The 22,868-nt window shown below is 46.5% G+C and overlaps 1 protein-coding gene across 2 annotated transcripts in view; it reads right to left on the minus strand.

Moving 5' to 3' along the window:
• epha3 (eph receptor A3) overlaps window positions 1-22,868 on the minus strand; it is a 329,916-nt gene that overhangs the window by 124,783 nt on the left and 182,265 nt on the right. For both annotated transcript variants that reach the window (XM_072513451.1, XM_072513450.1), the window contains exons 4-5: window positions 18,066-18,221; window positions 12,402-12,737 (exon numbers count right to left, since the gene is read on the minus strand). In XM_072513451.1, coding sequence (XP_072369552.1) covers window positions 12,402-12,737; window positions 18,066-18,221 — 492 coding nt within the window. The remainder of the gene's footprint in view (window positions 1-12,401; window positions 12,738-18,065; window positions 18,222-22,868) is intronic.

Here is a 22,868-nt window from a genome sequence, read left to right on the forward strand (position 1 = left end):
GGGGAAAGTGTCCAGTTATATACAATTGTAAAAACAGTGCACTGACAAGGAAGGCAATTGAGCAGTTTTTTTAAAGATCCGAGTTTAAAATCATAAGACTACTAACCAAGTAAAGGAAGCATTTTGACTGCAACAATGCTCAACTGGTTTCAATTACTTCAATGTGCATCTTGTACAAAATTTGTGAGATCCAGAATTTCACTCTAAAAGAACTCAAATTGGCAACAAAGTCAGTGGGGAACAAGGTACAATAGATTTCTTATTTGGGGGCTGGTTTAGCACAGTGGGCTAAACAGCTGGCTTGTAATGCAGAACAATGCCAACAGCGCGGTTTCAATTCCCGCACCGGCTTCACCGAACAGGCACCAGAATGTGGCGACTAGAGGCTTTTCACAGTAACTTCATTGAAGCCTACTTGTGACAATAAGTGATTATCATTATTAACGTGTACCCTGATTACAGGATTACAAAGGTAATACATGATTATTAAAGAAGGGACAATGCATTTTCAACGAACTAAAGGAAAGGGGTTTAAAGGTGTATATCCCACCAATTCCTGAAAGAACTTTTAATATTTAGTGGATGGTACCTTGAGATGCTGACACAGCAGTCAAATAAAAAGCAGAGCTTCCTTCGTGGTTATCCAAGTGAAGCCTCCAGGACACCTGGCAAGAAATGCTGGCAAGGTGTAGAATTGTCGACTCGAGTCAGTGATTTGGACTGAAGCCTGACTTGAGTCGCAGTGTTTTTGACCTGTAGCTTGGCTTGGAGAAAATTGACTTGGCGACTTTCCTCAGATTTTTTTTTAAAGAATTGATTTGAAATCCCGGCATGGTACAGCTGACCAACATTTTTGTACAAACCACAGTGCAGGTTTTGTTTTCCTCCTGCCTGATTCCCCCACCCATTGCCACCACTGATTGGCTGCTTTGGAGACAGGACTTTCAGATTCGCAGCAGGTGATTGGCCAAGAGGCTTGTCCTTCACAGTCGAAGATTCCCCGTTCTCTCCTTTCTCACTGACCTCCAGCAAGGAGAGGACTGTTGGCATCAGTGGAAACGCCCAAAGGTGGATGACCAACTCCAACTTTTGACTTAAATAAAGAGTTTGGGGTTGATTCTTGTCGGCACATGCTGCCCATTCCAAACAGGAAAGCTTTCCATGGTCGCCTCTAACCTGACCTTCCTCGGATTATTATTGCTCAGTCAACCCATGGAACAAAGAAAGGCTTCTTCAACTTCCATATTATAAATAACATGGTTTTCATTTTAATCCCCATCAGACTGGCAGAGTAGAGTCAATTGAAGCAAAACGAGTAAATGTTGCTGACTTCCACTTTTTAAAAAACGGCTCAACGTGGGGGAGGGGGGGAGGGGGGGGGGGATCAAAGAAATGATTTGTTTTGGCTCTCTGCCAATCATATCTATCTGGCTGTAACTGTTAAAGTAGGCCACAGACCCGAGGAACGGGGCCAATGTAATCCCAACCAAAGATTCCTGCATGAACTATTTGTCTGATGTATGATGCTCTAAAACACGTCCTCAGAATCTGGTACCCTTCAACTAGCCACGCCTTCAAAGCTCGTGGGCTGGATTCTTCTGCCCCAACCCACCGCAAGATCGCCGCGGGCAGGACACGGATCGTGTAAAGTTCCATTGACCTCGGGGGGGGGGAATTTCCGATCGCCGGGCGAGCGCGGGCGGAGAATCCTGCCCTCATGTAACCTAGCATCCAACTAGTGCTCGTCACACATGCACACTATATCCAATGGCATAATACCAGTGGAGAAAAGTGAAGTCTTCACATTACAAATGCTTGTAACGCACACTAGCTGCATGATATATGTCAGGCTAATGACAAAGGAATTAGGAAATGAGCATTGGTCCCACTGAACAGATAATGAACTTCTTGGGGCATAGATTTAAGACAAATGGCAGAAGGTGTAGAGGGGACATGAGGAGGAACTTTTTCAAACAGTAGTGGGAGTCTGGAATTTGCTGCCCAAGTTGGTGGTGAAGGCAGAGACCCTAAACTCTTTTTAAATGTACCTGGATCTGCACCTTAAGTGCTGTAAACTATAGCGCTATGGACTGGGTGCAGGAAGGTTGGATTAGAAAGGGCACCTGGGTGTCCTTGGGCTGGCATGGACAAGATGGGCCAAATGGCTTCCTTCTGTTCTGTAACTCTATGGTTCAGACACGTCACAGATTCTAAACCACATATGGAGAAATTGGGACAGAAATACAAGTATATAAGAACTTCTTCAAAGACGAAAAAGGGGTTTTAAAGAGAGAATTACAGAACTTAGATTCTCATCAGCGGAATGTACAACTGCCAATAGAGGGTCAATTAAACTTGAGAATGTGCAACAGGCCTGAACTGGAGGAACATACTTAAGCTGGAGGGTTGTGGGTTTGATGGAGATTACAGAGATAGGGAAGGGCAAGGCTACGGAGTGGTTGTAAACAAGGATGAGAATTTTGAAATTAAGGCTTTGTTCAAGCAGAAGCCAATAAGCAAAGGAGTGATGAGTGAATGGTACGGGTGTGAATAGACAGCAGTGTTTTGGGTTGGTTTATGTTTGATTGTGGAAGATGTGAGTATAGTTTGGAGTGCATTGGAATAATCATGTCCAGAGGCAACAAAGGCATAGATGAAGGTTTCAGCAGCAGACCAGTTGAGGCAGGAATGGAGTTGGAAAATGGTATGGAGGCAGCTACAGGCAGTTTTAGCAATAGCAATGGATATATGGTCAGAAGTTTGTCTCTGGTTCAAATATGACACCAAGGTTGTTAACGGTCTGGTTTAACCTCAGGCAGTTACCAATGAGAGGGTTGGAGTTGGTGGTTAGGGAAAGGAGTTTGCGAAAGATCATCCTAACATTTATTCAGAGGAAATTAATGTTCATCCAAAAATGAATGTCGGGCAAACAGACCGACAATTGCATTTGATCTCTTTGGGAAGAAATGAGACAGTCTATGACTGTCTATGACAATAGCAGCTGAGCGAAGAGGTTTAGTAATCTGTAAGCATCTTTATAGTTTATGGTACAAGTTTGTCTCTATGCTGACTCGGAGCCGCTTGAGTTTCGATTCTCTGTTTTTGCCAGTTACGTTTGTGCAAGGACTCCTAAATATGGTTGATGGCGTAATAGCAGTTGCAGACAGTTTGCCTCTGGCAATAGCTAATCTTTTTGGTGTGTCTTATTTCACTTTATACCATTTAAAGCACTCAAAGCTGTGTTTGATGGGACTTTCACAGCAGAGTCCATCATCATTGGCCCTCCAGGACTATGGGGTAAAATTGGACACGGCAGGAACACGAAACATATGTTATGACATTGATTATGTATAAAATGTGTGACTGACCAATGGGCAAAATTCTCCACCACCGGATGTGGCAAAAACCGAGATCGGTGTCGGGCGTACATTCATTTGCAATGCTCTGGCCCCCTGGTGGTGGCAGGATCGAGGTTCGCGCCCGCCCACCCGGAGGATTCAAATGGGTCCCAATGACCTATTTGCATCCACTTAGGCTGCGCACCATATTCTCCGGACCCGCGTGATTCTCTGGTCCTCTGGACCAGGAATCACGTAGGTGGGATTTACTATTGGCATTTCCCAGCTTGGCCCTGATGTGGTGGTCCTTGCAGTGGGCCAAGGGGGTAACTCCTTAAGGGAGTTTCCTCAAAAGTTTGTCCGAGGATTAGCCTCTCTCTCCCCCCAGACCTGCCCAGCCCACCCCCACCAGATCCCCCCCAAACAAGCCCCTCCACATTCCCCAGAGAACCTCTAAAGAAAGGGACGCCCAGAGACTCCCTGAATAGGGAGACCCTAAGGGATTTAAGTGTAGTCAATTTCCAGCTGAGTACTTCAAAATCACTCAAGCATGAAGGGGAGATTGGACTGTATTTCACTCTCTTTGCAGTGGTTGATGTTTGCCAACATAGTGGTCAGAGCACTTATGAGTTACTCAACCATGAAGGACGATGAATGAACCAAGGCTCAGAGCTGTTGGGTGCATGGAAGCTGGCAAACACAGCCCACTCAGGAAAATGAATGAATGGTTTGTGGCTCACCGATCTGAGGGGTTTAAACCAGGAATTGACAGGTGGTACCTCCTCTATCTGAGCCAGCAGGTGTATTGCCCAGGTGAGTGTTACAACTGTATTTTTTTTCACTGTCTCTGTCTGGAAATCTCTCTAGCTTCCAGACAGGGGTCTCTTTTCTGGGGGTTTCTTGGCAGGAGTCTCTTTCCTGGGAGTCTGTGGGGGGTCTCCCTATTTAGGGAGATTTGTGGGGGCTCTCCCTATTTCAGGGGTCCGTGGGGACCCCACTATTTAGGGAGCTTCTGTTGGGGGTGTCCCCCTATTTAGGGGTCTCTGGGGGACGGGGGACGGGTTGGGTCACTCCCCTACTTGGAGGAAGGTGGAGTACCCAGAAAATCCAGGGGTGGGGGGCTGATTTGCAATGCTTTGGGGGGGGGGGCCTAAATTGTGATGTGGGGGGAGTAGCCAGACGCGGGATTCTGCTTTCAAAATGGTGGCCCGATAGCAGAATTCCCTCGTAATCCTCGCCATGCATAAAATAGCATGACGAAGTTCAGTAAATTGCTTCCTGATTTGCGCTCCCAGCGGGGGAGCAAATCAGGTCGCAACTCACCTCCGGCAGGGGAATATCCCAAACAGAAACTTTCACCCAATATTAGTTTCTTTGATTTGAATGAAACCACATTGGCACATTTTAATGGGCAGCAAGCACAATTCGGCTTGTTCTGCATCCCCTACAAGTTAAATTTCACCCCCATGTTTCCCTTATGCAAGAAATCACTTTGCCTTAAATGCTGGTTATGAATGGTCAGGATTAATGCTGGGTAGGGTTACTGCCAGTGCACACATTTGCCTGCACTGAGTGTTCGTGATCAAACGCTCAGACATTTAGTGCAAGGGCACTGTATACTGAAATTGAAAATTGGGTCCAAGAGGTAATGGGATGGGGTCCCCACCCCCCACCCCAGATCCCGTGGTGTGTTTCTCAGCAGCGGGAGGTGGCGGCCACTGTCAATGAGATTTTGCATTGAATCCACCCATGTCCGCCAGGAAACCCACGGCAGGGGTTCGCTGTCGCCGATTTGATGATGGTTGCTGCAATTTGCAACAACCAACAATATACATCAAGCTTTTATGTTAGAAACTCAGCACAGGACTTCCCACAATCATCAAAATCAAAGTCAACAAATGTTTGACCTCATCAAACTTGTCCTTTAGTTGCAACCAGTTGTTAAGCTACAATGTGAAGTAAAATCATTCCAGAACATTACAACAGTGCCAATCCCACACTGGGCATTAAAACAAATTGGGTACTAAAAATTGTCGGGCTGAGTACGAACACATCCCTCTGAGATAAGCTACAAGCACATTTGTTTTACAAGGCAGCAACACCACCCCCTGACTCACAAATCAGACGTTCAAATGATACAAAGCACAAAGGTCTGAGCAAAATTTCATCTGAACACGGAGACGAGTTAAATCCCAATGCAATGTTTTTTATCTCATAAATCTAAGTTTACGGAGGCAGTTTGAAACCTGCAAAGGTGTCGGTATGAATACAAAGCAATGATTTTATCTCATAACCCATTTCCCTCCAGTGCCAAATTCTCAACATAATATTTGGGTGGGAACTATTTGGACCTCTGCCTCCTAAAACACTTCCATGAATGAACTGTGGAGCACCCCGATGTGCTGCCAATCATCTAAACAATAACGGACAACTAGGAATGCAGTAGCTTGAAATTGAAGATTAATTGAAGATACTGAGCCTTATTAAAGACTAAGGTCTTACCTGTCAATCAATGTGCCTTTCCCCAATTATACCCTGCTTTCCCACTTTATGCCTATTGTTGCTAATTGATCACACCCTAAAGGTATTTTGATATTTAGTTCAACATTTTGTTTTAATATTTTCTAATTTTTCCATGCTGCTTGTTTATATGATGGCGGCGCCCTCCAGTCTTTGAGCTGCACAGTCAGGACCTCGGACTCACAAATTTGAACGCTGTTCTTTCTAAATCCGTTTGCAGTTTGGCTACACCTACTGCACACAGAACACAGAGCACCCCCACCAGTACTTGAGCAAATAATCTAGGATGACATCGAAGAACAGTGCAGAGGGAGTGCCACATTCTCAGAGGTGCTGTTTCGCAGATGAGATATTGGCTGGAATTGCCTGGTCGCCAGGATTCACTTATCCCACTGGCAGCGCACCCCGGCGAATGGGTTTCGCAGTGGCGTGGGATGGTTTAAATGGGAAATCTCATTGACTAGCGGCGGGAGTAAAGAATCCCGCCACCAGCGAACGGCGCGCTGCCTAGAAACATGCGGCTGGAGGACTGGAGAATCCCACCCAAGGCTCCTTCTACCTTTTCGATAGGACAGAGAAAGTTGCAGACGCTTCAGCCCACTTCAGTCTGACCTGCCGGTTAGGTGGTCCACCTCAACCTGCTCCTGACGCCACCAGCATCAGAGATGCTAAGCTTCAGCCCATTAAACTCAATCCACATGATATCGAGGGCACTGGATATTGCAAAGGCTATGTGCCTCGACAACATCCTCACAATAGTGCTGAAGACTTGTGCTCCAGAGCTAGGTGTTCCCCTAGCCAAACTCTTTCAGTACAGCTATACACGAGCATTATCCGAGATTGTGGACAATTGCTCAGGTGTATCCTGTCCACAAAACGCAGGACTAATTCAACCCGGCCAATTCCGCCCCATCCGTCTCCGCTCAATCATCAGTAAAGTGATGGAAAGGAACATCAATGGGCACTTACACAGCAAAAACTACTCAGTTTTGGTTCCACCAGGTTCACTCAACTTCTGACCTCACTGCAGCCTTGGTCCAAACATGGACAAAAACGCTGAACTCAAGACGTTAGGTGAGAATGACTGCCCTTGACATCAAGGCAGAATTTGACCCAAGTATGGGATCAAGCAGCAAAACTGATATTAATGGAAATCAGGGGGAAAACTCTCCACTAGTTGGAGTCATACTTAGCACAAAGGAAGATTGTTGTGGCTGTTAAACTTCAATCATTTAAGTCTCAGGACATCACTACAAGGGTTCCTCAGGGTAGCATCCTCGGCCCAATCATCTTCAACTGTTTCATGATTGACCTTCCTCCATCATAAGGTTAGAAATGGGATTGTTCGTTGATGATTACCCGATGTTCAGGATCATTCACAACTCCTCAGATACTGAAGCGATCCCTGCATCAAGATCTGTATAATATCCAAGATCAGGTTCATCTCTGAAAAATAACATTCTCATCACACAAGCTCTAAGCAATCACCACCTCCTACAAGAAAGTCTCTAACCATCTCCCCTTGACATTTAAGGGTATCACTGAATCCCCCACTATCAACATCCTGGGTGGGTTACCATTGGCTAGAAGCTGAACTGGACTAGCCACATAAATACTGTAGATACAGGAGCAGGTCAGAGACTGGGGGCGGGATTGTCCGAACCCCCGCCGGGTCGGAGAATCGCCGGGGGGGGGGGGGGGCGGCGTGAATCCTGCCCCCGCCGTCCTCCAAATTCTCCGGCCCCCAAAAAATCGGCCCACGTGAGTCGAGCCGCCCGCCTCGGAGAATGGCGGGGACCGGCGCGACGCAACGGGCCCCAGGGCTGCCCGAAATCGGCGACCCGCGATGGGCCGAAGTGCCGCCCGTCTTTTGCCAGTCCCGCCGGCGTAAATTGGAGTAGGTCCTTACCGGCGGGACCTGGCGGCGCGGGCGGCCTCTGGGGTTTTTGGGGGGCGGGGGGATCTGGCCCCGGGAGGTGCCCCCATGGTGGCCTGGCCCGCGATCGGGGCCCACCGGTCCGTTGGCGGGCCTGTGCCGTGGCGCAACTCTATCCTTCCGCACCGGAGCCTGTACCGGTCCGACATTCCCGGTGTGGAAATGAAGCCCTCTGCGAATGAGAGGGGATGACGCCAGCACATGCTGGCGTTCCCGCGCATGCGCCAACTCACGCCATCCGGCGGAGGCCCTTCGGTGCCGGTTGGCGTGGCGCCAAGCCCCTTTCCCGCCAGCTGGCGGGGCGCATACCACTCCAGGGCGGGCCTAGCCCTTAAAAGGTGCGGAGGATTCCGGAGTGGTTCACGCCACTCCGTCCTGCCGGAGTTTCCCGCCTCGCCGATTACGGAAGAATCCCGCCCTGGGTATTCGGTGGTGAGTAACTCACCTCTTCACTTCCAAAGCCTGTCCACCATCTGCAAGGCACAGATCAGGAGTATGATGGAATACTCTCCACTTGCCTGGAGAGTACAACTCTAAAGGAGTTGATGCATGGGAACACCACCACCTTCAGGTTGCCCTCCAACCCACGCACCATTGTGACTTGGAGCTATATCGTCGCTCCTTCACTGTCATAGAATCATAGAATTTACAGTGCAGGAGGCCGTTCGGCCCATCGAGTGTGCACCGGCCCTTGGAAAGAGCACCCTACTTAAGGCCGTGCCTCCACCCTATCCCCGTAACCCAGTTACCCCACCTAACCTTTTTGGACACTAAGGGCAATTTATCATGGCCAATCCACCTAACCTGCACATCTTTGGACTGTGGGAGGAAACTGGAGCATCCGGAGGAAACCCACGCACACACGGGGAGAACGTGCAGACTCCGCAAAGACAGTGACCCATGCCGGGAATCGAACCTGGGACCCTGGAGCTGTGAAGGAACTGTGCTAACCACTGTGCTACCATGCTGCCCCGGGTGAAAACTCTGGAATTCCCTTCCTGAACCTACACCACACGGACTGCAGCGGTTCAAGGTGTCTCACTACCACCTTCTAAAGCACAATTAGGGACGGGAAACAAATCCTGGCCTCGCCAGCAATGTCCACATCCAGTGAAAGAATTAAAAAAGAAAGATACTGATCAAGGGCTTCCAGCCAACAGTGAAGGAGACACATCCAAGTTAAACAATTGCTGTTTTTGTGCAAGCCTTTTAGCACAAGCACTATAAATTATTAAAAACAATAAACGTTCCTTTATTTTCATTTTTGCAATTGTATATTTATGTTAAATTGATATATAACTCGTGCTTTCTATTGTATTATTTTATACTTGTTCAATAAACTCAGGTTACTTAATATATCCTTGTGAAAATATTATTTTGCTCTTATCCCTAAAGTGAAACAGATTTTCAGAATTGAAAATACCAGTGTCACCAGTGATGACAGGAATGGATCGACCAAACCATCTTTTGCCCTGAACACTTGTATGGCAAGTGAGCCATCCAATTATTATGCTGCGCCATGCAGACAAGGGAGAATTTAAGTTTGATTTTGTTGCTATGATTTCAGCTGAGGTAGCATCCTGAGGGAACCTGACAGAGTGGATGTGGAAAGGACATTTCCTCTTGTGGGAGACTCAGGGTCACTGTTTCAATATCAAGGGTCATGCATTTAAGACATAGATGAGGGGCGCTATTTAGCCATCACATTATGTCCGACACAATGCCGGGCACAACGGGTGAATCCCGTGAGAGCCCCAAATCGGACTTCACGTCAGGCCGATCGCAAGTCTCCAGACCCGCCCCACCTTGATCGCACGATCTGGATCACTCTCTCGCTGGGCGCGATCCAGATAATTCTATTCAGATGAACTATTAGGCTCATTTAAATACCCGAGGCTGCTTTCATCCGGAGTCAACAGCTGCACCTGGGAGACCTCAACAGGGCGCTGTTTAGCATTGGTTTCCACAAACGTGAACCAGGCATGACTGCACCTTGGGGGGGTTTTGCAGGCCATTAAAGACCCCTGGGTGGTCGGGGATGGGGTGATACCCTGACACTCCCCCAGGCACCAAATGCCTTGGCACTGCCAGCCTGGCAGTGACACCCGATCATGGCACTACCACGGTGCCAGGCTGGCAGTGCCAAGGTGCCTGGGTGCAAGACTGCCACAGCCAGGGGCTGTGCCCAGAGGGGGGGCTTGCCCATTAGAGGAGGGTGAGGGGGGTTTGAGGGGCTCCTAGATTGTTTCGGGGGGCAAGGCAGGTGGGGTGGGGTGCAGAGATCAGGGCTGCCGGTCAAAATGGTGCTCCGATCTATGAGGAGCCGTTCCTGCTGGCGACCAAAGTGTGGCCCCAGCGAGGAGAAACTCCCCGAGGCCCAAAAAACCGGCAAAGTGCTGGTGAATAAAAGGGTGAATCTTGGCGCTGCAGCTGCTGGGAAACACCCTGCCAAACGCTCCCAAAACCGGACTTAGTTTTAAGTTTGCTGAATTGCACCAGAGGAAAAGTCTTTCTCTCAGGGGGTTGTGAATCTTTGGAATTCTCGTCCTAAAACGATGGTTGAAGTAGCGTACTTTAATGTCTGTAAGGCAGAGGTAGATAGATTCTTGATAAACAGGGGGGTGAAAGGTTAAAATCTGATCAGCCATGATCTTATTGATGGGAGAACAGACTTGAGGGGCCGAATGGCTTACGCCTGCTCCAAATTTGTATATTAGTATGTAACAAACAAATGCTACAATTACTCTCAGTGCTCCTAGGAAAAGGGGAGATTGGTCAGATCTCTCACTTATGGGGCTGGATTTTACGGGGCATTGTGGCCCCACCCCAAGGCTAAAAGGTCAGAGGGCAGCCTGCCCAGGGGACCCACTTTGCTTGACACTAGCCTGTGCAGATAACGTTGTCAGGTTACCCACTTGATGTGACCCTCCGCCCCCCCCCCCATCCGCCATGGGTAAAACAGCGACAGAAGCGGGATGGGGCCCTTATGTGGCTGCTGCTGTGATACGGGTCATGTTTGAAGCGGCATCATAGATCAGAGACTAGGTTTACCCGAGAGGTATGGCCAATTGGATGAGGGAGCTGCCAGTACTCAGTAGTCAATGTGGATGAGTATGTACAGGAAAAAAGATTGGGAAAAGATTCCAAAAAATAACGTAAACAGAATATATCCATCATTGGAGTTGCATTTCTTAATTTTGTTTCTTTCTTTTAAAGCTGCAAACAAAGAATAACATTATAGTACCGTAAGGTAATGAATATGGGTTTGTGTTTATGATTAGTACTAATACTAATTATTCTACCCCATTTGTATCTATTTTTGAGATCAATAAATGCTAATGATATCACTGGAATGCTACTGAGGTCTACTGTTACAAGCTAGAAATAATGGGAAGAATAATGCAGTCAGAAAACCAGTGACTGATTCAGGAACAACTATGTTAGTATCATTACTGTAGTTATTTTGGGGGTTATACTGACCCTAAATTGCAAGTTAATTAGGGCATCAAAATTGTGTCACATCCATTAAGCTCAAAAGGCCATCAGAATCAATACCCAATAGTGCCAGTAATACAACATTTACAACAAAGCATGAGAATTTCCTCCCCACCCTCCCCTGTGGCATGTTTTGAAGTGGCAGAGGTGTTGTGCCATTGGTTTTCCCATTGTTTGCACCCTCTGCCACCGGGGAACCTGCCGTCAGCAGGAATAGAAGATCCTGGCAGTGGGAACAGTCAGAAAATTTTGGCCGAAATGTTTGTAATCTCAGTCAAGATCTCCACATCTTAAGAAGCGGTTCATAGAACTATGTAGCATAGGAGGTGGCCATTTGGCTCATTGTGTCTGTTCCAACTCTCATTAGTCCCACTCACCCTCATCTTTCCCCACAGCGTTGCAAATATTCCTGCTTTAAATAAATATCCAAGTCCTTTTTGAAAGTTATGATTGGATCTGCTTCCATTCCCCACTTCCTGGCAGTACATTCCAGATCGAAATAACTCACTGTGTAAGTTAAAAGTCTCTTCACCTCCAACATAGAACATTGAACAGTGCAGCACATTTCAGGCCCTTCGGCCCATGATGTTGTGTCAACCATTTATCCTAATCGAAGATCAACCTAACCTACACCCCTTCAATTTACTGCTGTCCATGTGCCTGTCCAAGAGTCGCTTAAAAGTCCCTAACGATTCTGACTCCACCACCTCCGCTGGCAGTGCATTCCATGCACTCACCACTCTCTGTGTAAAGAAGCTACCTCTGATATCTCCCCTACACCTTCCTCCAATTACCTTAAAATTACGTCCCCTCGTGACAGCCATTTCCGCCCTGGGGAAAAGTCTCTGGCTATCCACTCTATCCAGGCCTCTCATCACCTAGTACACCTCGATCAAGTCACCTCTCTTCCTTCTTCACTCCAGTGAGAAAAGCCCCAGCTCCCTCAACCTTTCTTCATAAGACATGCCCTCCAGTCCAGGCAGCATCCTGGTAAATCTCCACTTCCAGTCCTACTGCCCATCACCATAACTTGTCCCTGGAAACAGTTTCTACTCAACTACGCTCTTGTCCTTTTGATTCCTTTCAACTAAGGAGTAAACAATGCGACTTACCTGCCTGATTGGTGGTGATGGAGACTGCAGCAAACTGCCGGGGCACCGGGCTCATTCCGGACACTCCGTTCACGGCCTCAATCTCAAAGGTGTAGTTGGTGTGCGCCAGCAGGTCGACCACCGTCACCGTGGTGTTGGCCAGGCCCGTCTGCCGAGGCAGGAACTGCACGTTGCTCACGCAAGGCTCGCATTGCCTCGGGCCGCTGGCGCACTTCTTACAGATGACGCTGAAAGTGATGTCCTTGCGGCCCCCTGCGTCGGTCGGCCAGCTCCAGTCCAAAATGACCGATGTCTCGTTGATGTTGGAAAACACATTCCTCGGGATGGAGGGAGGCCCTGGGATTAAATAGGGCAAGGAAAGGACATTTTTTAAAAAGCAAGAGGAAGGTTACTGCAACTCAGCCATCACAATTTATTTGTCTCCAATAAAGCCATTTTCTTTTAAGCTTTGGGCTGGGAGCAGTGGGGAACCTGTACATCATGTGACTCTACAGACCGCAATAATATTTTAATTAAATTTGGCTTACCATAATTACAGCTTAATCCTTTGAGCCCTGAGCCTTGTTGAAAAAGTGTAACTGATGCCCGACTTTATTAACGGAAGAAAATATGACACACGAAAGACATTCATATTCAAACTTCATTTTAAAATGAAATGAACTATTAATCCTTCTCCAATGAATTGTTAGTAGCAGGAGCCCAACAGATCAATGATTAGCCCACGGAATTATGAAGTATGCAGATGCTTTATTGAATTTTTTTCCAACCAATATTTCTTATTTCTATTATATTTGCAAGGCGAGATTACAAACCGTTATCCAATAATGCCTTTGGGCTTATTTTACTTTGATGTCTGACAAGTCAGGTTTTGGGGTCAGTTCTCCGAGAAGCATCGGCACAAAGCTGCTGCATTTCATGTGTCCCTCAGTCCCATTCAATCATGTCACTCTGCTGGCTTTGCACTGCCATGCTTAAAGAGATTTTATACTTTGTCCACACGCAGTTTGGGACTGATAAATTCAATCAGTTATCAAGCAACCAGCACAGTTCACTTCACATTTCATGTGCTTAACAGTTCACCTGAAGCACTCCGCAGAGTTTTTCCGAGGTTCCCTTTGACGGCAGTTCTATCTTAGGAGTTGAAACAACGCTGTGCGATATTAGGAACAGATGTGCCAACGTATTCACATAAAATTCCTGCTTTCAGTTTTAATCCTGAGACGGGTTAACACCTCAGTAAACAGTAGATAGAGAAAACACAAGAAATATGAGGCGGAATAGGACATACAGAGCCTCAAGCTTGCTCTACCATTTAATAAGATTATGGCTGATCCTTGCCCTTAACTCCACGTTCCCGCCTGAATCCCATATCTCTTGATTCCCTTGGAGTCCAACAATCTATCAATCTCAGCCTTGAATGTACTCAACGACAGAGCATCCTCTGGGGGTAAAAAATTCCGAAGATTGACAACCATCTGAGTGAAGGAATTTCTCCTCGTCTTAGTCAGAAATGGCTGTCCCCTTATCTTGAAACTCTAGACTCTGTAGCCAGGGGAAATATTTCCTCAGCATCTACAATGTCAAGTAGTAAAGATCTTTTAGGGGAGATGTCAAATATGACATTGACTAAATATAACTGGATTAGGTACCGAAGTGTTCTGTTTAGGTTAACATTCGTGATAACAGAATTAAATACACAGTCTGCTGCAAAGGAGTAATACACATTGAAGAATTCAATTTACATCATAACCCATTATAATGAGCAGGGTTCAATTTACGGGACATCTGTCATGTTGCAGTTGTCTTTGGTCATGCCCTGTTGTTATACAAACCAATTCATAAAGAATATTTGATAGGTTTATCGGTGTGTTAATGCCTTGGTTCACATTCCAAGATATTTTTCTTTCTTTCGCTGGTGGATTTATCAGCATGCAATTTTGATTTCCCAGGCTAGGGCATACCAGAGAGATTCTTCGGCTGGTCCCAGTCATTCGGGAATGCTCCCCATCATCGATGCTATCAGAGGTTAGACCCTACTCTATAGCAGAAGCAAGATTTGCTCTAAATTACGAAATATTCTGCTCAGCCTTTATTAACCTTGATAAAAAGAGTATTTTCACCAAGAAACGTTCCCTGTAAACTTTCCTACATAGCAGGCCAGATCTCATAGCATTCCATTCTGAACTTTGTATGCTGCAATTAAAATCCATGCATTTAAATGGGGACATGATGACTGGCTATCCAGAGGTACATTATTGCAATGACCATATTTATTTTTATTTGGCTAGTACAGACATTGGTTTGATGATCTGGATTATCTTGATGGAAAGGGTTGATGCGGGATTGGCAAAGTCATGTGCTAATCAGGGTTTATTGGTATCAACACCAAACTCCCAAACTCAGTCATGAAGTTCCATTTGCAATGCTTCATTCTCAGAAAGAGAGAGACCCCTTACCAAAATACCACGTGCATATTAACTTTTCACTCCGTACAATCTTATAACCTGAAGGTTTCCAACTTTGTAACAAATTGTGAGGCAAATTATTTTCAACAAAAGCTGCATTCCTCGGTAGCACAGTGGTTAGCACAGTTTCTTCACAGCTCCAGGTTCGATTCCCGGCTTGGGTGACTGTCTGTGTGGAGTCTGCACGTTCGCCCTGTGTCTGCGTGGGTTTCCTCCAGGTGCTTCGGTTTCCTCCCCAGTTCAAAGATGGCAGGTTAGGTGGATTGACTATGCTAAATTGCCCTTAGGTTAGGTGGGGTTACTGGGTTACGGGGATGAAGTGGAGATGTGGGCTTAAGTGGGGTATTCTTTCCAAGAGGCAGTGCAGACTCGATGGGCCAAATGGCCTCCTTCTGCACTGTAAATTCTATGATTCTATTCACTGCGACTGGATGTTCATAAGTTCATAAGATATAGGAGCAGAATTAGGCCATTTGGCCCATCGAGCTTGCTCCGCAATTCGATCATGGCTGATCTCATCCTGGCCTTAACTCCACCGTCCTGCCCATTCTCCATAACCCTTCAACCATTACCAATTAAAAATGTGTCTCCTTAAATGTGTCCCCATTAAATTTACTTACTGCCCCTGCACCCACCGCACTCTGGGTAGCAAATTCCACAGATTCGCAATCCTTTGGGAGTAGTTTCTCCTCAGCTCTGATTTAAATTTGTTATCTCTTATCTCAAGACTGACCTCTCGTTCTAGAATGCCCCACAAGAGGAAGCATCCTCTCCACGTCTACTTTATCCATATCTTTTGTCATCTTGTATACCTCAATTTGATCTCCCCTCATTCTTCTAAACTCTAGAGAGTATAGGCCTAAACTGTTCAATCTCTCCTCATACGACAAACCCCTCATCTCTGGAATCAATCTAGTGAACCTCCTCTGAACTGCCTCCAATGCCACTACATCTTTCCTCAAATGAGGGGACAGAAACTGTGCACAATACTCCAGGTATAGTCTAACCAATGCGTTGTACAGTTGCAACAACACTTCCTTACCTTTATACTCTATTCTTTTAGCTATAAATGCCAACATTCCATTTGCTTTCTTCATTATCTGCTCTACCTGTATTCTGGTTTTCTGTGACTCATGAACAAGGACCTCCAGATCCCTCTGCACTGGAGCACCCCAAATTCTCTCCCCATTTCTCTGCCCAAAGGGGCAGCACAGTAGCATTGTGGATAGCACAATTGCTTCACAGCTCCAGGGTCCCAGGTTCGATTCCAGCTTGGGTCACTGGCTGTGCGGAGTCTGCACATCGTCCCCGTGTGTGCGTGGGTTTACTCCGGGTGCTCTGGTTTCCTCCCACAGTCCAAAGATGTGCAGGTTAGGTGGATTGGCCATGCTAAATTGCCCTTAGTGTCCAAAATTGCCCATAGTGTTGGGTGGGGTTGCTGGGTTATGGGGATAGGGTGGAGGTGTGGGCCTTGGGTAGGTTGCTCTTTCCAACAGCCGGTGCAGACTCGATGGGCCAAATGGCCTCCTTCTGCACTGTAAATTCTATGAAATCTATGATTTCGATAGTAAGTTGCCTTTTCCGACCAAAATGCATGACCTCACACTTATCTACGTTAAACTCCATCTGCCACATTTTAGTCCACTCTCCTAACCTCTCTATAATAATTTGTAAGGTTCTTATTTCCTCATTGTAACTTACTGTCACACCTATTTTTGTTTTCTCTGCAAATTTGGCTATAGAACCTTCTATCCCTGTATCCAAGTCATTTATACAGATTGTATATATCTGGGGCCAAAGGACTGAACCCTGTGGCACCCCATTAGTTACATCTGGCCATTCAGAAAAAGACCCATTTATCCCGACTCTCTGTCTTCTAACCGTCAGCCAGGCTTCTATCCAAGCAAATAAATTACCCTGAATCCCATGTCATCTAACCTTTTGAATTAACCTTCTGATCAAACGCCTTCCGGAAGTCCAGATATACTACATCTACAGGATCCCCATTATCTGCTTTGCTTGTTATATCTTCAAAGAACTCTAGCAAATTAGTCAAACATGATTTGCCCCTCATAAAACTGACAGTCCAGACTCTCAAGTCCAAAAGAAGAAACATATTAATTTCAGCAGAAGTGAAAAAGGAAGCAAGTACCCCAAATCCAAACCAAGGGCAGAAATTGCAGAGCAGAATCTTCTTGAGGCATCGGGAGTCTTGCCTGCTGGCTGGAGACCTACATTGCCTCTGTTTGGGAAGGACCACAGCAGAACCACAAGACAAATCAGGCAGTTGTGAGCCTTCCCCCAGACCCTTGGGGATAAATTCTCATCAGCCAAGCGACACAGGCCACAGGTAAGTAATGTGGAGTTGCGCGGAGGGGTTTATAGGATGAGTGGTGCAGTGAGAGGGGAGAGAGGTGCAGGGGGGTTGGTGGCAAGGGCAGAGGGATGACTCTCAGCAGGTTCACACCCTCCCCCTCCCTTCCCAATGTCCAGTTCCTTGATCGGGCATTGAGTGCCTTTGATCAAGGAAGCTCACCCTCTCTCCCCCATCACCATCCCCCCATCCTGGCATCTACCTGGAGGTGACAAGCTGGCTGCAAGTTGCCGTACATGCTGCGTGGTGACAGTTCCACCTGCAGCTGGTTAATATACCAGCGGTGGTAGGATGAGGCCCTTGAATGGTCATTAATTGGCCACTGAAGGGCCTCAATTGGTGCTGCAGGTGCTGGGAAAACCCCCGCTAAATGCACCGTTCAACGGACTTTAACTCAAGTCTGCTGAATCACACCCCAGAAATGTTAACTCCGTCTCTCTCTCCACAGTTACTGCCAGACCTGCTGCATATTTCAACATGTTCTGTTTTTATTTCTTCAAACATACAAATTGGGAGGAGTAAGACACTCGGCCCCTTGAGCCTGCTCTGCCATTCAATAAGATCATGGCTGATCTGTTTGCAGCCCCAACTCTACATTCTCACCTACCTTTATAAAGATTCATAACCTTCTAATAAGATTCTTAATGCTTTGATAAAAATGCTATCTCTCATCCAGGAAACACATTGCAAGTATTGATTATAATATCACAGTAATACTGGGATATCGCAAAAGCTGATTTCTTTTTCTGTATGGTTGGAGCCAGAAAATGCTGGGCCGAACAATGTGACAGAGAAGCAAAATGAGAGAGAAAGAGTCGTACTCACTAGTGCATGCCATGGAAATGGGATCTTTGTGTGCCCTGAAGTAATTCCTGTCACAGTCGCAGTACACAGAACCTTCTTCTTGAGCATGGCTGTGAGGAGGGCACTTGGCACACTTAACATTTCCAGCAAAGGCTTTGTAGAACCCAGGTTTGCACGCTGATGGGAAAAGAAAAAATGGGTTTAGGTTAATTTTACATACTGGATATGCAAGACCTTGTAATAAGATGTGCTTTATCTCTAACTGGCAACACTGTTCTCTTTAACTCTGTTTTCCAATTGAGAAATCCAGATGATGGGACAAGGCACAAAGAGTAGAACTAAAAAGTGTAGCATAGAAAACAAAGTTAAGAAAATGATCTGGTCATTATTGCATTGCTGTTTTTGGGAGGTCACTGTGCATTAATTAGCTCCTGTGTTCCCTACACTGTAACAGCGACTACAATTCAAAAGATACTTCATCCGCTGTAAAGTACTTTGAGATGCCTGGTGGTCTAGTAAGGTGCTACATAAATGCAAGTCTTACTTGAAATTCAGATGTTGAATAGGATGGAGGTAAACTTGATTTTTACAGAAGGAAGAACTGAGCAAGGTGAGATGTCCCAGAGTCAAGCTTAGTGTTTGGAAGAATGTGTTAAGTTTTGATAAACATTTGATTTGAATTCTTCCACATTGGAGCTTCTGCTGAACCAAGTATTGATTGAACCATTTGCCATGGCAAGTTATTTGATTCTAGAGTCGAAATATTAAGATTCCAAGATAGAGGCGATGACATTTCTACAGTGTGATGAATGTAAGAAAATGGTGTATATATGGAGTATTTTGTATCGGTTGCAGCAGTAAGGTTTTTAAAAGCCTGGGTTAAGGTATATATATGTTGCAGTAGTATTATTAAAGGACCTAGGTTAAGATATCCAGACCATGGCCAGGATTGTCTGATCCTGCGGCCAAGTTCTGACGCCGGCGTCAAAAGCGGCGGGAGCCACTCCGGCGTCAACGGGCCGCCAGGCCCGGGTATTCACCCCTTCCTAGGGGGCTAGTATGGCGCCGGAGTGGTGTCTCCTGCTCCGACGCTCAGAAGACGGCGTGCCACAGCTGGCGCGGGTCCGCGCATGTGCGCCATGGCTGGCGCGAGTCCGCGCATGCGCGTGGGTTCCCGTCTCTGCGCCAGCCCGCAGGCAATATAGCTGAGCCCTACAAGGGCCCGGCGCGGAGGAATATAGGCACCGCACAGAACTAGCCCGCCCGCCGATTAGTGGGCACCGATCGTGGGCCAAGCCACCATGGAGGCCCCCCCCACCCCTGGAGTTGGTCCCCCCCCCCCCCCAGGACGACCCCCACAGCCAGAACTCCGACGTCCCACCGGGTGGGACCATACGTAACTCACACCGGCGGGACTCGGCCGAACTCGGCGGGCACTCGGCCCGTCAAGGCGCGGAGAATCACCGGTGGAGCAGCTTCCAATGGCCCCCAACCGGCGATCCCGCGTGCGCCCGAAAATACAGATAAGTCTTATAGGTCGCTAATGTATCTGCCTCAACCACCTGACTTGGCAGTGCATTCCAGGCCACCAGCACCCTCTCTGTAAAAAATCTTCCTCTGCACATCTCCACTGAACGTATCCCCCCCTCACCTTGAACTTGTGCCCCCTTGTAATTGTCATTTCTGCCCTGGGGAAAAGCCTCCAACTGTTCATCCTATCTATATCCCTCATAATTTTATAAACTTCTATCAGGTCACCCATCAGCCTCCGTCTCTCTAGGGAGAACAATTCCAGTTTATTCAATCTCTCCCCAGAGCTAATACCCTCCATACCAGGCAACATCCTGGTGAACCTTTTCTGTACACTCTCCAAAGCCTCCACGTCCTTCTGGTAGTGTGATGACCAAATGTGGCCGAACCAACGTTCTATATAACTGTAACATAATTTGCAAGCTTTTATACCGGAAATCCGATGAAGGAAAGCATGCCAGACACTTTCTTTACCACCATTTCCACCTGTGCTGCCACTTTTAAGAATCTGTGGACCTGCACGCCCAGATCTCTCTGTGTCTTTTTGCTCCTGATGGTTCAGCCATTTATTTTATAGCTCACACCTGAATTAGATCTACCAAAATGCATCACCTCGCATTTGTCCAGGTTAAATTTCATCTGCCGTTTCTCCGCCCAATCTTGCAGCCTATCTATATCCTGTTATATTCTCTGACAATCTTCATCACTGTCTGCAATTCCGGCAATCTTAGTATGATCCACAAACTTGCTAATCAGACCCGCTACATTTTCTCCCAAGTCATTTATATATATTACAAACAGCAAAGATCCCAGTACCGATCCCTGCGGAACAATACTAGTATAGACGGAACCTCTGTCCCCTTTATTTAACAGAAAGCTTACATGTCCTCTATACTCTCTGAATTGGAATTTTTGTTGAATTACTGAAGTCAGCATTTAGTCTATGTGACAGTATTCTGTTATATCCTGAAAAACACTTTTTAATTTAAAATCTCTCTCTTTTGTGGTAGCCTTCAGGATATTTGAGGCAGCTATCTTGGCCCTTCATCACCTGTGGTAAAATGAAAAATGCCAGGTTTGAGTTTGATATGCAGTTCCCTTTATGTAATTATATTTTTACTCTCCATACCTTGATTGACAAGTGGAGGTGTTCAATTTAATCTGATTTGTTATAAGAGTTTGATCCATCTGGATATATGGGCCTATAGTCCTTTCACTGTCAGGTTTTGTTTGTGCTAAACATTTGGACAGTTCGTCAAAAGTTGTCACTCTGGATCTTTTCAGTGATGTTTGCGGAATCCAATACAGGCCCAGAAATACAAAAACCTGTACTGAAGGTCAAAAACAGGAAGGTCAAGAAGTCAATATGCCTGTCCCCAGAACAAATCTGTCTCTTTTGTTGTAGCCTTCAGGATACATAGGGCAGGATTCTCCAGTCCCACAGCCCACGTGCTCCTCGGGCCGCGCCATTCACTAACGGCGAGATTTTCTCTTCCTGGCGCTTGGCAATGAGATTTCCCATTGAAGCCTCTCCCCGCCGCTGGGAAATCCATGGGCAGGAGTGAGCTGCCAGCAGGAATAGAGAATTCCAATGGCCGAACAATGTGGAATTGCCGATAGCACTGCATCTCTGGCAATACAGGAGAAAGAAATCTCCTAAAGTGGGTTTCTTTGCAATCAGGGGTACAAGTCCCACCTCATTTACATTATGCTGTGGCAGTCAGAGGGGAAGCTGCCTTCACTCACAGTGTTTGAAAGAACTGCAGCGCAAATCACACTTGGAGGGATCACAGCAACAGCAAGGAACACGTGATCTGCATTTGATTAAATTAAAAACATGCAGTGCAATTAACAGAATTCCTGAAGGGCTGGAGTGTGAACAACACATCTATTCAGTAAATGATCCACTATAATATCTCCGCACCATGCAAATTCTTAGAAACCCTAGTGACCATGGTCACATGGGCGATAAGGCACAAGCTCAATAACTAGGACCTCCATTCAAAATGGATCTTATTCTTCATACATCACCAAAGTCTGTCTTTTTACCATTTAAAGAAAATGTCATTAGTGCCTTGTGTTTCCTGTCAGGAACCCAGCCACACATTGTGAATCTGGTGTGCAATGAGTGTCGTGGTACCCCAAGAAATGTCATTGAGCAGACGGTCCATGTGCTCAAGCAATGCTTCCACTGCATGTGCCATTTGAGAGGATGGTTCCTGAAAGGGTGACCAAATTCAAGGTCACCGTCTGCATGCTCTCTAACTTTAGAATCATAAAGGAGCAGCCCTTACGTTCACCTGGGCATCGAGAAATGCAATAGTCAGAGTAACAGGATGACGAGGACCAGCAGCATGAAGAGGTGGTAGAGCAGGGGCTACATCAACCACTACTGCCTGAGCTCTCAAAGAACAACTCATCCAAGTGCTTAATGTGACTATGCTTCCCATCCTCAGTACACCGATGGTCCAGCAGCTTCTTCACTCACCCCACCAATCTGCTCCCTGTCAGTCCTGTCTCATAGGTCTTGACCTCACTTCATTATAAACATAAATGGCAACGCAAAGTCCAAAATAATAAACAAATTTATCTAACAACTCAATTTAATTAATATCAAATAATTATCAGAAACACATAAAAACGTGGGCAGCACGGTGGCGCACTGGTTAGCTCCCTCACGGCGCCAAGGTGCCAGGTTCGATCCCGGCCCTGGGTCACTGTCCATGTGGAGTTTGCACATTCTCCCAATGTTTGCGTAGTTTCGCCCCCACAACCCAAAGATGTGCAGGGTAGGTGGATTGGACATGATAAATTGCCCCTTAATTGGAAAACATTAATTGGGTAATCTAAATTTAAAAATAAATACTTAAAAATATAATTTTGCAACTTCTTGGTGTCTATCTCCTGTTCTTGTTGTTTGAGCATACTGCTAGTATTTCACCAATTGCTACAACAGCATTAGTAATACAAGGCTCTCCAGATAACTGTGAGAAGCTATTGATCTGGAGGTCCCAGCTGCAGACTGCAGCACTTGAGCGTGCATCCGTGTAGTTTGGCCCAGCTGTCTGTTTGGAAAAGACGTAGAGGAACAGGCTTGAGGCTACCCTGAGTTATTACAATAGGTGCCTGACTCATGGAAAGGCAGCCACTTTCCTGGGACTACATCTCAGCATTGCTGCAGCTCTCGATGGGAACCAATTGCAGCAGTGATGTGGCACTCTGTAAGCCCCGTCAACAGCTGTTCCCAGAACAAAGATGGAGATCATCTGAGATTCCACAGCAGCAGTGTTCGCA

This window comes from Scyliorhinus torazame, chromosome 8, assembly GCF_047496885.1.
Source record: "Scyliorhinus torazame isolate Kashiwa2021f chromosome 8, sScyTor2.1, whole genome shotgun sequence".
NCBI classification, from domain to species: domain Eukaryota; kingdom Metazoa; phylum Chordata; class Chondrichthyes; order Carcharhiniformes; family Scyliorhinidae; genus Scyliorhinus; species Scyliorhinus torazame.